The following is a 15,232-nucleotide window of genomic DNA, read 5'->3' as shown; positions in this document are numbered from 1 at the left end:
TGGGCTGCACACTGTGGGGCATAATGTGTAATGGGCATTACGTTGTGCGGCATAATGTGTAACTGGCATTACAGAAAAACAGTGTATATTGATTTAAGCAGTCTATTATTGTTTGGGCTTGATTTGTGAGGCGTATTAGGTCACTGTGTAACCCTTTATGTTTATATGTCACTGTGTGGCCTTCAGCCAGCCAACTTACGCGTGGGAGGACAACGACCATGCCTGCAGTAACCATTGTTATTTGTATTCCTGGTAGACCAAAACCCATTATAACTATGATACGCCCCCTATATTAATCCAAGTCCCTTTTTTGAATCATGCAATTACTTCACTAACAAGTGTATGGTGAGGCGCATTTTTATTTCTGTGCACTGGGAGACAAATTGCCTAGAAACAACCCTGGGTGGGTTGGTAGGTGTGCGCAGGTGGGAGAGGAGGCAGGTTGTCACTTGCAGGGTGGTTGGCAAGCACACGCAAGAGAAAGCAGGGGGCAAGCACGCACAGGAGGTGTGGCGGGTGAGGCAGTATTCTACTTGCATGGTGGGGTTGCAGTCACACGCAGTAGAAAGCAAGGTGGCAGGCTGTCACTTGCAGGGGGGTTCACAGGTACACACAAATGAGGAGTGTGAGGCATGCAAGAGATAGCAGGGAGGCAGGCACATACAGGAGAATGTAAGGTAGGCAGTCACTTTCATAAGGGGGCACATGTGCATGCAGTTGTGGAAGGTGTCACTTGCATGGGGGTCGCAGACTCACTTGTAGGGGAGTCACAGACACACACAGGTGAGGAGGGTAAAGCATGTGTGTGTGTGTGACTCATCCCCCCCTAACCCCCACATCCCCAAGCAGCTGGGTCACATAGCAGTTGCATGTGTATTCCCTTAAAATGGGAAATAGAAAAAAAATCCCACCAAAATGAAATCCTGTTTTACAGAGGAAATTAAACAATGCTGCAGTAATTTCCTTTGGGAGCTCACAATAATAACATTATTCCTACAGTATATTGCTAATAACAGGGACTTTTACAAAAAAGTATATGCTCTGGCATATTACTTTCTTTAATTGTTTACATGTTAAGTATTTGAAGAGGCAATCATAGCAAAGATTTTATGTTATAATACAGGGATGGGCAACACCAGCCCACCAGATGTTGATGAACTACACATCCCAGCATGCCTTGCATCAGTTTCAGCATGGCCACATAGCAAAACTAATGCAAAGCATCCTGGGATGTGTAGTTCACTAACATCTGGAGGGCCAGTGTTGCCCAGCCCAGTTATAATACATACCTCCCAACAGTCCCTATTTTAGCGGGACAGTCCCGATTATTAGGGCCTGTCCTGCTGTCCCACCCGCTGTCCCACCCGCGGGCGGCAGTGTCCCGCGGTGAGGGGGGGCTGTTGGGAGTCCCCCCTGTCGGCTGCTAAGTAGCGGGGAATAAACGCTGTGCACAGCGTCTATTCCCGCAGCCACAGGGGGCTGGGGGCATGGCGAGAGGCTCACAGAGCCTCTGGGTCATGCCCCCATAGCGGCAAAATGGGGGCGTGGCCTCGCAGGAGAGGCGGGAGTATAGGCCACGCCCCTAAATTAACAGCATAATGGGGATTTACTAAGAAGTAACTTTTTAAAATTTCATTTCTAAGGGGGGGAAAAGGGGAAAAAAGGGGAAATTGTTCCTTGTTCCCCCCCTTACCAAAAAGATTCTGCCCCCCCCCCCCTCCCATAATGCCACTTACCACTTACACATTACGCCACAACCTGCAATGCCACTTGGGCTATATAAAACAAACCAAATGGCCATTTACACATTAAACAACACAACAAATTGCCACATACATATTACGCCAAACACCACACTGCACCTTATACTGTATGCCACACCATAATGCCCCTACACAATATATATATATATATATATATATATATATACAGAGTTTGTGTGGGGCAGCACTCCCAGCTTCAATAAATACCTCTACTTCGGTGCCCTCCCGGAGTGATAAAACACCCCAAATGTAGGACAGGTTTGTGAGGCGGCACCCGGAGGCAAATGAATGTAGACAAAACTGCGATATGCAGATCAACCGTTTTCGATGTTTATTCTAACATCGTCATCAGGATAAAGAATACAGCAGTGTACATACCTATATGGGAAACACCACACCACATGCAGTCGCCCGTCCGGCCCCGGTTCAGTGTGACGTGCCCACCAATGACGCCATCAGTCTGTTCTGATTGTTTAAAAACGTTCATTTGCGCATTTGAGTGCCTATTGCTGGTATTCATGAATGCACATTATTGTATATATGTAGATTCTTTATGTGTTTTTTTTCTTTCTTTTCTCTCAGATTTGTCCGATGTATATGTACACATTTGTTAGTAACGCGTCGCCCTGACAACCGGAACAGACTGATGGCGTCATCAGACCGGACAGGTAGATACGGCAGTATTAGGCAGTGAGCCCCAGACCAGACAGGTAGATAGGGCAGTATTAGGCAGTGAGCCCCAGACCAGACAGATAGATACGGCAGTATTAGGCAGTGAGCCCCAAAACAGACGGTAGATACGGCAGTAGTAGGCAGTGAGCCCCAAAACAGGCGGTAGATACAGCAGTATTAGGCAGTGAGCACCAGACCAGACAGGTAGATACGGCAGTATTAGGCAGTGGGCCCCAAAACAGACGGTAGATACGGCAGTACTAGGCACCAGACAGGTAGATAAGACAGTACTAGGCACAAGACAGGTAGATACGTCAGCAATACTAGTATTGTGCACCAGCAGAATTTATAATAATTAATTTTATTATTAGGTACTGCTTGGCAGTGGCACTCAGTGGCACACGTCAGTGCACCAGCAGCATGGAATTATTTTTTACAGTCCCACACAGCACAAGTATTATTTTTAAATTAAATTAGATATACAGTAGCAGCCTAGTATGTAGTTGTACTACTAGGTAGGTACACTTAGGCAGTAACACTGCCAGTGGCAACAGTGGACTGAGTAAATAATACTGGCAACCTCTATTAACAGTATTCAGTGCAGGCAGCACCAGTGGACAAGTATTAATAATATAGCAGCCTAGTAGGTAGAGAAAATAAACTACTAGGTACAGTACGTTACTATTATCATCCTTGCTGGCGGGTCGCCAGAACGTACGCGCTGGCGACCCGCCAGCAGCCACGCCAGCGAGGAGACTGAGACGCGCGTGCGTCTCACGCGCACGCGCGTCTCAGTCTCCGTCGCTAGCGCGACGGAAACCCTGTCCGTCTCCGCCTCAGGGAGACGGACAGGGTTAGGGGGGGTTAGGGGGGGTGCGGGCAGGCGGCGGGGACCCCGGGTTACCGCCGGCAAGCCGGCAGGGACCCCGGGTTACCACCGGCAAGCCGGCGGGGACCCGGGGGAACGGATCGAAGCGCCGTCGGAAGGGGACGCGCGCGCCTCTCGTGCGCGTGCGTCCCCTTCTCACCATCGCCATGGCGCTGGCGGGGGATGGCGGCTGGCGACGCCAGCGCCATCCCCTGCAAAGATGGGACCTGACCCATCTGTAGGTAGGCAGGCAGGCAGTAGCACTGCCAGTGGTCACCACAAAAGGTAATTATATTACACACCACCAGTAGCTTTATGCAGTGCACAAGCAGAATTTATAATAATTAATTTTATTATTAGGTACTGCTTGGCAGTGGCACTCAGTGGCACACATCAGTGCACCAGCAGCATGGAATTATTTTTTACAGTCCCACACAGCACAAGTATTATTTTTTAATTAAATGATAAAGCAGCCTAGTATGTACTAGGTAGGTACACTAGGTAGGCAGTAGCACTGCCAGTGGCAACAGTGGACTGAGTAACTAAATAATACTGGCAGCTTCAGTGCAGGCAGCACCAGTGGACTATATATAATATAATTAATTATTCATATAATATATATTACAGCACAGCACCAGAGGTGGGCCCCAGCATAGAGGAGACAGTAGTACTACAGGTACACAGTTAGACTGTCCTCCTTGCTAGGGAGAGCCCGCCCTAAGCAGAGAGGAGAACAGAGTACACAGCAGCACTGAGGGAGACAGCCCCAGCGAATAAAATAATTACAGCACAGCACACCAGAGGTAGACCGCACAGAGGAGACAGTAGTACTACAAGTACACAGTTAGACTACACAGCAGCACTGAGAGACAGCCCCAGCTCAAGTTTAAGCCCCAGCAGCAGTACCAACACACCCTCTCCCAACCCACTGTCATGCACGTAAAAGCACCAGCTGTAGAATATCTTAAGCTGAGTGCTTTAACGTTTGAGGATGTGTCCACGACAGAGTAGAGGAAACAATGAAGATAAAATATAATGAATTTAATAAAGATATTGCAAACAGTGATAATGATGGTATAACTGGGATATGGCAGGCATGCAAATATAAAGTCAATTGTCCAGCAGGTTATTGTAATAAATGATGGAGCTTGGTACTTGAAGAATATTGCAATATAGGGGGAAATTTACTAATATGAATTTGTAAAAAATAGGTGTATTCGTAGGCAGAAATACACCTATTTTTTACACATTTGTATTTTCGGGATTTACTATCCCAAAAATACAGCAATTCGTATTCCTAAAGATGGGACATTCGTATTTGTATTTACAAATACGAATGTCTACACCATCGATAGAATACGACAGGAATCACCATTCAAAAGAATGGTGGTTCCTGATTTACTAAGCAGCCGTATTGATAATATGGCTGCTAATTGGCGTGAAACAGCCACGAAAATGCGACAGGAAAATACACCTTGATTGTCCTGTCATATTTGTATTAAGCCTGCACGGATCAGTCAGATCGGTGCAGGCTGCAGTGTAAAAAAATAGAAAAATAAATATAAAAAAAAAAAAAACAGCGTGGGGTCCCCCCCACAGCTGTAACCAGCTCCAGGCTGAAGGAGCCGGGGCCGGTAATTAAAAATCAGGGAACCCGACAAATAGGGGTTCCCCGATTTTTAACAACCAGCCCCAGGCTCCAGGTCCGGGGCTGGTTCCCAAAATACGGGGGACAAAATGACTAGGGGTCCCCCGTATTTTAAGAACCAGCCCCAGGCCAAACCAGCCAGCAGGGTAATGTCACAGCCGGAGGACACTTATTATATAAGGTCCCGCGGCCAAAACATTAACCCCCTGACCGGTCAGCCTGGCCAGGGGCCCTGGAGGAGTGGGGACCCCCCCAATAAAGGGGTTCCCCCCTCCAGGACTGACCTGACCAGGGTGAAGCCTGGTGCTGTCCCCGGTGACCCTGGGCTGTGGTCACTGGGCTGATTTCAGTGTAAAAGAATAGAATAAAAACTATTGTTTAAAACTGTGGAACTATGAGTCCCAGCAATCCTCCCCCGCAAGCTGGGACTTGGAGAACCACAAGTCCCAGCCTGCGGGGCATTAAAGGGCCCGCTGGCACTTGTAGTTCCACAGTAATAAAAATAGTACAATAAATACACACTGACACAATGAAAATAAAACTTTAATACATCCATTACACACACATACTGATACTTACCTATCTTGATCCCGTAGGTAGCCCTCTGTCCTGGTGTCCGGTGTCCTGTGTCTTCCTCCAGGTCCATGTCGGCGGTCCGTGTCGTCCTCCAGGTCCATGGCGGTGTCCAGGTCCGAAGTAATCCATGGTGGAGCTGTGGAAGGAAATCCTACTCACCGGGTCCTGTGGTGAAGATGTCTTCTCTTGGTCCGCCGTAGTCCAGGTAATCTTCAAGCTACCGGCGCTCCCCACACTCTCCGCATCGCACTGAGGAGAGATGCTGAGATATTTCATACTCGGCGCTTCTTCTCAGAATGATTCTATTGGCCACCTAGCGGCCAATCAGGTGCCGACTTTCTTGGCTCCTTATTGGCCGCTAGGCGGCCAATAGAATCATTCTGAGAAGAGGCGCCGAGTATGAAATATCTCAGCATCTCTCCTCAGTGCGATGCGGAGAGTGCGGGGAGCGCCGGCAGCTTGAAGATTACCTGGACTACGGCGGACCAAGAGAAGACATCTTCACCACAGGACCAGGTGAGTAGGATTTCCTTCCACAGCTCCATCATGGATTACTTCGGACCCGGACACCGACATGGACCTGGAGGACGACACAGGACACCGGACACCAGGACAGAGGGCTACCTACGGGATCAAGATAGGTAAGTATCAGTATGTGTGTGTAATGGAGGAATCGGGACATCTGTCAGAATGAACTTAGGTCTACAGTCATTAGGTCGACTGGCAGGAAGGTCGACCTGACTTAAGGTCGACATGGGCCAAGGTCGAAATGACTTAAGGTCGAATTTGCATAAAGGTCGACATGAGGAAGGTCGACTGGTCATAAGGTCGACATGGGTTTTTCAATGTTTTTTTATCCGAATGTCGACACAGTCGACATGGACACAGTTGGCAATGAGAATCGGACCCTCGCATCGCTCGCTTCGCTCGCAATGCTTCGGGCACGGTGCCTCGCTGCGCTCGGCACACTATTTTATTCTCCCACCACGCCCTAGTGGATGGTAGGGCATGAAATACCGCCTGTCGGCACATGTCTGCTCAAAAAACAGTGAAAAACCCATGTCGACCTTATGACCAGTCGACCTTCCTCATGTCGACCTTTATGCAAATTCGACCTTAAGTCATGTCGACCTTAGCCCATGTCGACCTTAAGTCAGGTCGACCTTCCTGCCAGTCGACCTAGTGGGGTCGACCTAATGACTGTAGACCTAAGTTCATTCTAATAGATGACCGCATCCCGTAATGGATGTATTAAAGTTTTATTTTCATTGTGTCAGTGTGTATTTATTGTACTATTTTTATTACTGTGGAACTACAAGTGCCAGCGGGCCCTTTAATGCCCCGCAGGCTGGGACTTGTGGTTCTAAAAGTCCCAGCTTGCGGGGGAGGCTTGCTGGGACTCATAGTTCCACAGTTTTAAACAATAGTTTTTATTCTATTCTTTTACACTGAAATCAGCCCGGTGACCACAGCCCAGGGTCACCGGGGACAGCACCAGGCTTCACCCTGGTCAGGTCAGTCCTGGAGGGGGGGACCCCTTTATTGGGGGGGTCCCCACTCCTCCAGGGCCCCTGGCCAGGCTGACCGGTCAGGGGGTTAATGTTTTGGCCGCTGGACCTTACATAATAAGTGTCCTCCGGCTGTGACATTACCCTGCTGGCTGGTTTGGCCTGGGGCTGGTTCTTAAAATACGGGGGACCCCTAGTCATTTTGTCCCCTGTATTTTGTGAACCAGCCCCAGACCTGGAGCCTGGGGCTGGTTGTTAAACATCGGGGAACCCCTATTTGTCGGGTTCCCTGATTTTTAATTACCGGCCCCGGCTCCTTTAGCCTTGTACTGGTTACAGCTGTGGGGGGGACCCCACGCTGGTTATTTATTTATTTATTTTTTCTATTTTTTTTTACACCTTGCAGCCTGCACGGATCTGACTGATCCGTGCAGACTGCCTCTACTAATTCATATTAGCGGCCGTATATATGGCAACCTAATACGAATTAGTACGACATCGGAGGGTTACAAAGCAGTCGTATATGACTGCTTTGTAAATCCCCCTTCGGAACACGACTTTGTATACGACTGAAACAGTCGGATGCAGTCGTAGGAAAAAAACTAATACGAAAACCTAGGTTTTTCATATTAGTAAATTTCCCCCATAATTTGAGGAGTGGAAGTGAATATAAACTGGAGTTCAATACTTGAAGGTAGTAGAAGGATTTGTGGATTGGCTGGTTTGGAGAACAAATGAAGATTGTATTGCAGATTGGAAGATTGGATGAATGATTGGAGATTGGATGATTGAGTGGAGATTGAAAGATTGGAGGATTGGTTGAAGATTGGAAGATTGGTTGATTGGTTGAAGATTGGAAGATTGGATGATTGGTTGGAGGTTGGAGGATTGAATGATTGGTTGGAGATTGGAGAATTGGAAGATTGGTTGAAGATTGGAGGATTGGAAGATTGGTTGAAGATTGGAGGATCGGAAGATTGGTTGAAGATTGGAGATTTGGACGATTGGTTGAAGATTGGAGGATTGGTTGAGAATTGGAGGATTGAATGATTGGTTGAAGATTGGAGGATTGGACGATTGGTTGAAGATTGGAGGATTGGAAGATTGGTTGAGGGAGAATAATAAATGAAGAATAATGAATGGAAAAGAGTTGTCCTTTGCTGTATAAGGTCGTAGCTGCTGACAGAGGTAACCGTGGAAGTAACCGTCGGGAGAGTAGCAAGGTGAGACCCCTTAGAGGACCTGACCTTACGTGGTCCACATTGGCGGTAGGCAGAGTCCGGTGGTACATGAAGTAGTGAATGGCCAGCAGGATCTCTTCAGGGAAAAGCTCAGGAACGTAGCGAGTACTACAGAGCCAGATGAGACCAATGATGCTGCGGGGTGGACATCATTGTACTGACTGCCGGACTAGCCTGAGCAGTCAGTACTTACCAGGTGAGCTGCGCCGGGATTGGTCAGGCAATCAGGGAGTGAGGCGGAGCCGTGCAGGAGAGGCTGGGGAAACCAAGAAGATGGCGCCCACCACAGAGGGCGACAGATTTCAGCTGACCCTGATGATACGCAGCTGCGCAATCCCCGGTCTTTACTCAGACGCTGACCAGGCACAAACACACATGGCGGTACGCCACACACACCCTGCATGGCACTGGAGCACAATACACCGGTGTCACCACGTGGTGACATCCCGGCCATATGTACCCCTGTGAAGCCAGAGACATGAGCAGAGGTGAGCACCATGGTTTTAGTGTACCTAGAGGGTCCAGGGCTAAGCATAACACAGGGGTCTTTGGGTAAACACCATGGTGGATGTGACACCCACTACTAGACTGGAGTGAAGATGGCAGGCGCAGCAGCCGCTTTTAAAGCCTCGCGAAATCCGGCGTCGGGAGATGACGTTCTGACCACGCGGACGGACCTGAGTCAGGCGGGAATCTCCAAGCGCTGCTCGGAACCGGGCTCGGAATGATGACGTTCGTGGGGGCTCGGATCTCTGGAATCCGAGTCTGCACATCTCTAGCTTTTACCGCACTTTTTAATGTACTAAAGCTGATGTGACCCCATAGAAGCCTTTGGCTTCTCTCTGCACCAATGCTATGTGAATAATCAGACATGGATCCCTCCCTGCATGCCTCGCAGCCACCAGTGTCTCTGTGCATGTGCATAGAGACTCCTGGAACACAGACCCGGAAGTTCAAGCAGCGGTGGGGGTTACAAAGGGCAGCTCTTATTGGGAGGGCTGCCCTTTGCATCGCTCATCGCATATATCAGTACAAATGCAATGAGCATCGGTGGAATGGGCGGCATCATGTACAGCTTCTGTTTGGTATTTCCCACCCTCTTTCCCTGGCATAATCACTTTCCTCCACCTGCTCCTCTGCCCATGGTATGAGCAATGCAGTGTTATTGTAAATGACAGACCTTGTCTGTGTCACAGTGGACTGGTCTATCTAATGTCTTTACCTCTGCAGTAATTGCTGTCACTGGCCTGCTTCCCAGTGCCTCCAGGCCCATCCTCCAATCTGTGGCTGTCAATTAGAAGCACCTTTGTGCTGCTGCTAGTCATAAAATTCTCTCACATATAATCTCCCACATATAGTAGCCGCAGTGTGACTTGAGGCGGCGCTATGCTTGCGCATCTCCTTTTTGTTGCAACCACTCCCTCAGGAGACTCTCATAACTGACAAGAGTCTGCCTCAGCCACCTGTAAAAGGTTTCAGCAGTTTCTAAGTCATGTGACCTGAGGTCCCTCATATGACACTGCCTTGTTACTCTGCTCCACTGAATGCCCATGAGTTCCTTATTAGTCTTCGTTTGTAATAAAGGTTAGAGTTTAAGTACAATATTACCTCTTTCACATCGCAAACACAGTTTGAACCTGGGATCACAATTCCAGGTCCCACACAGCATTGACCCAGGTCTGGTGCTTTGTCATTAAACATGGGTCGCCCATAATACAGAAGGTGACCCGGGTTTAACTCTTCTTATAACCCAAGTCAAATTGCATGATATTTCCTTCTTTATGCGTTTGAGTATAACTAGCAATAAATTATCTTAATACCAGGAATAGGCTCTATAATTAATAGACTCCTAAGGGCCAGATGTATCAAGCTCAAAGTGATAAAATAGAGAGTGATAAACACCCAGCCAATCAACTCCTAACTGCCATGTTACAGGCTGGGTATGAAAAATAACAGGTAGGATCTGATTGGCTGGTTGTTTCTCACTCTCCACTCTATCACTGGGGCAGATGTATTAAGCATTAACAAGAGATAAATGCAAGGGTGATAAAGAGAGATAAATGTCCAGCCAATCAACTCCTTACTGACTTTTTCAAACACAGCCTGTAACATGGCAGTAAGGAGCTGATTGGCTGGACGTTTATGTCTCTTTATCACCCTTGCATTTATCTCTTGTTAAGGCTTAATACATCTGCCCCACTATTTGAAGCTTGATACATCTGGCCTTAAATCTCCTTGTGTGCACTAGGTCACTAGTGTTTACAGTTATATACTGTAGTTTATTATATAAATTATACTATGCATGTATCAACATAAAATTGCTGGCTGTAATTAACTCAGCCTTATAATGTTTTGTTTTTATTATAAGACAATGAATAATTGCATTTCTTCATCGTATCTTTTGAGGAGTATATATTAAACAATGTGGCTAGATTTCTCTAGAAAACATGCCATGTATTATTTTTCATGATTTGTATTTGCTTTGGACAGCAATTTGTAGATACTAGACAGCTACTGTTTGACTAGATCACTAAATCAGGTTAAAAAAAGGCAGAGAGACTGGTATTATTAGGACAGCACAGAATTCTGTATTTATTTGCTGGCTAAATGGGGTAGAAGACAAAATTATTATTTTACTAATCTCTCTTTCAGTTGAAGGCACAAACCCAGGGTATGTCCGAAGAGCTCCGCTGCCTCCAAATTATCAACAGCATGGAAGATATATCTGATCCTTTGGAATTTGAGAGGGATGGACTGCTTCCAAGTGAATCATGCCAAAAGCTTGCTAGGAGAATAACTTCTTACGTAACACAGGTGAATACATATGGCACTGTTCCCTGGCACTCTTCCTATTTTTACCTCTGTAACCTTTACTGCAATAAGCAACAAACCATTTGCGTGCATACAGTACTACATGGGATTTAGAATTGTACTCCGAAAGCTGTAGGACAGTTCCCAAATTTATACATACAGCAGGTGCAGGTAGAGGTAGATATAGGGGTGAGGGTGCCCCCCTTGCCTAATTCTATTTTGTCATAGGTCCTCATTTAATGATAGCTAAATTAATAGAATAATAAAAAGAACCATGATACAGTTTTTTTTTTTAAATATGTGTACATACTCAGTAGGACAGTTTACAGGAGCAGTATGTGTAGGGATATGTCCCTCCCGTTTAGATTCCATTCATGATGGCATATGGTGTGGTACAGTGGAAATATCTTGCAGTTACTAAGTAGATTTCCAATTGACATTACCAATACAAGGACCCAAAGAAGTGCCATCACTAGGCATGTACCTAATGGGAAATTTATCACTGGGTGCAGGGGCGTAGAAACTAACATTTTCATGGGGGTGGACAGGCAAATAGGCAAAAGAATTCTATAGGGCCTAGATTCCCTTTTTCTCGTGTTTAATGTCTTGTGTTACAGCAGTTTAACAGTGACTGTGATATACAAACAGAGGCAGAACAAGCGAGTTGTGGGTCCAGGTGCAAAGATAAAGTTTGTTTATTGCTGCTGAAAGCTGTCAGAAGCAGGGACAGAGCTGCTCGCGGGAAGCCTCTGAGTATCCAAGACCAGGACTCCAGGCCTGGTAGTATCTCCCTGATGGTGGCCCTGCCGCAGGCACACTTTAACATTTAGAGGGGACCCTTTTGGAGATGCAAAAAGGGGATGTCAGGCCTGGGGGGGTTGTGTTCTCGGGTGTGACCGAAGTGGATCAGCAGAGACAGAAAGGTACTGGAACTGAGGAGACTCAATATATTGATGGTGCATAAAAAAGCGGGAGTACTGATACACTGGGGGCACAGATGAACAGGGATTTGATGAATACTCTAACAGAGTTGCGGAGTCTAAACCCACTGGTGGTCTTCACCAGGGAGTCCTGCATGGAACTATGGATTTAACTGCGTGTGATTGGCAAGTTGTGGCCCTCTGCCAGAGTCTCCCTTATTCAAGCTCTGGGTACCAAGGATGTATATGAGTAACAAGTAGTACAGTCTTTGGTAAGGATGTATGCTGGTATTGATAGTACTTGGCAGGTTAGCGATGGTAGTCTGGAACCGATGATACAGGATAGTACCAGACTGGCTACCGATGGTTACCTGCACATTCACTGTTGGATGAAATGGGTTGGGGTACCTAAATTGTATTTCACTTCCGGGGCCCCACAATTTCTAATGGCAGCACTGGTTATTAGTATTCCTCATATTGGTGTTTGATGCAGCAATCAAATCATATTGTCATTTTTTTCTTTGCATTAAACGTATTATCTACAGGGGAAGATGCCAAGTTCTTCTGTTCTTTACCTATTTATTATTTAAACGTTTTTACCCTGATGAATAACAATTAATTTTGCATTGTTTTCGCTGCAATTTATCAAAGCTGTTTACCCATATATTGCATAACATTTATACAAAAATGATCAGAAATTGATAATTTAAAAAAAATTGATAAAGCTAAGAATATATTTTGAAAAATATTTTAAAATATTTTACTGAGACGAAAAATGCATAGGGTGTGCCATGATCGCTTTCCTTTCAGTATCCATAGAAAAAATAGAAAAAAGATACACAAGGAAACAAGAAACACTTGGCCCATCTAGTCTGCCCATGTACATACTAGGGTTCTTTTTTTGGGTTGGGATCATTTGGTCTATTGCATTATGGTAGAAAGTCATTAGGTCGAATCCATTAGGTCGACATGCTAAAAGGTCGACATGATTCTAGGTCGACATGATTCTAGGTCGAAAGGTCATTAGTTCGACAGGTCATTAGTTCGACAAGGTCATTAGTTCGACATTGTCTATGTCGACATTCACAAGGTCGACATGGGGTTTTTCACTGTTTTTTTACCTGAATGTCAACACAGTCGACATGGACACAGTTTAAAGTGCACTGCATCCCCTCGCATCGCTCGCTGCGCTCGCTATGCGTCAGGCACGGTGCCTCGCTACGCTCGGCACACTATTTTATTCTCCCACCACGCCCTAGTGGATGGTAGGGCATGAAATACCGCCTGTCGGCACATGTTGGCTCAAAAAACAGTGAAAAACTCCTTGTCGACCTTGTGAATGTCGACATAGACAATGTCGAACTAATGACCTTGTCGAACTAATGACCTGTCGAACTAATGACCTTTCGAACTAGAACCATGTCGACCTTTTCCCATGTCGACCTAGAGTCATGTCGACCTTTTAGCATGTCGACCTAATGGATTCGACCTAATGACTGTCGACCATAATGCAGTAGACCAAATGACCGCATCCCCTTTTTTTTGGGGATCCAATTAGCCTAACACTCTGGGTGACATTCTATGGGATGAGATAATCTGACTTTGGCGAATTTTATCGCAAAAACGGCCGTTTTCGCACTTTTTAGCTAATTCGCATATTTAATGAGATGCGAAAATCGGCAAAAAGTGCGGTTTTGCCGCGAAATCGCACTTTGTAGAAGTGCGATTTTTAGTTTTCGCCAGAACTCGCATCCAGATGTTTTCACATTGAAAAGTATACAATTCGCATATTTAATGAGATGTGAATTTGAAAAATGTGTCTAAAAATCTCAAAAAAATCAGACCAGGTTCTGATATGCGATTTGGCCAGAACCCTGCACAGATCATAGAGATCTGTGCATGGCCCTGTGTTAAAAAATGTGGAAAAGTGTTTTTTTGACAAAAAAAATTGCGTGGGGTCCCCCCTCCTGAGCATAACCAGCCCCGGGCTCATTGAGCCGGGGCTGGTTCCAAAAATACGGGGGACAAAAAGCATAGGGGTCCCCCGTATTTCTGAAACCAGCCCCGGACTCTTGGACCGGTCCTGGTTCCAAAAATACGGGGGACAAAAAATCTGGGGGTCCCCCGTATTTTGAAACCAGCACCGGGCTCCAACAGCCCTCGGTGTCATGCCACAGCCGGGGGACACTTTTTATATAAGGTCCCCCGGCCGAAACATGAGCACCGTGGCTGGTCAGCCTTGGACGGGGTACCTGGAGGAGTGGGGACCCCCCCATAAAGGGGTCCCCCCCCCAGGCTTCACCCGTTCAGGGCTGAAGCCCGGGGCTGTCACCGGCGTCCGTGGCCAGTGGACCCCGGCCTGATAGTGTTAAATCTTCCATACATAACATTGCTTGATACAGAAGAACTACAAGTGCCAGCAGATCTCCCCCGCATGCTGGGACGTGGAAAACCACAAGTCCCAGCATGCAGGGCATTAATGGGCCCGCTGGGACTTGTAGTCCACCTGTAAAAAGAATGTTAAAAAAAACACACACACAGAGAAGTAAAACTTTATTACACACACACAAACACACACCTCACTTTTACACCCACATACTCACCGATCCAGGATCCAGCGCTGGTCTCCCTTCTTCTGCAGAGCCGGCTACCCCAGCACTGACAGCGGGGACAACCGGCTTTCTCCGATGCCACTAACAGCCTATGTAGCGCTGTCCCAGCGCTACAGAGGCTGAGAGCGTGATTGGCCGATGCGTCTCCATGGAGACGCATAGCTCAGCCCTGATTGGCTGAGCTATGCGTCTCCATGGAGACGCATAAGCCAAAGACGCTCTCAGCCTCTGTAGCGCTGGGACAGCGCTACATAGGCTGTTAGTGGCATCAGAGAGAGCCGGTTGTTCCCGCTGTCAGTGCTGGGGTAGCCGGCTCTGCAGCAGAAGGGAGACCAGTGCTGGATCCTGGATCGGTGAGTATGTGGGTGTAAAAGTGAGGTGTGTGTGTGTGTAATAAAGTTTTACTTCTCTGTGTGTGTGTGTTTTTTAACATTCTTTTTACAGGTGGACTACAAGTCCCAGCGGGCCCATTAATGCCCCGCATGCTGGGACTTGTGGTTCTCCAAGTCCCAGCATGCGGGGGAGGTCTGCTGGCACTTGTAGTTCTTCTTTATCAAGCAATGTTATGAATGGAAGATTTAACACTATCAGGCCGGCGTCCACTGGCCACGGA

The 15,232-nt window shown here is 46.9% G+C and overlaps 1 protein-coding gene across 1 annotated transcript in view; it reads left to right on the top strand.

Moving 5' to 3' along the window:
- The window catches only part of LOC146035527 (tumor necrosis factor ligand superfamily member 10-like), a 53,118-nt gene that overhangs the window by 18,970 nt on the left and 18,916 nt on the right, over nt 1–15,232 (top strand). The window contains exon 2 of the mRNA XM_083159032.1: nt 10,929–11,090. Within this exon, the coding sequence (XP_083015158.1) occupies nt 10,929–11,090 (162 nt within the window). The remainder of the gene's footprint in view (nt 1–10,928; nt 11,091–15,232) is intronic.

This window comes from Crinia signifera, chromosome 9 (genome assembly GCF_055691185.1).
Source record: "Crinia signifera chromosome 9, ASM5569118v1, whole genome shotgun sequence".
NCBI classification, from domain to species: Eukaryota; Metazoa; Chordata; class Amphibia; order Anura; family Myobatrachidae; genus Crinia; species Crinia signifera.
Note: the sequence above shows the minus strand (reverse complement) of the source record. Positions and strands in the feature narration are given on the sequence as shown.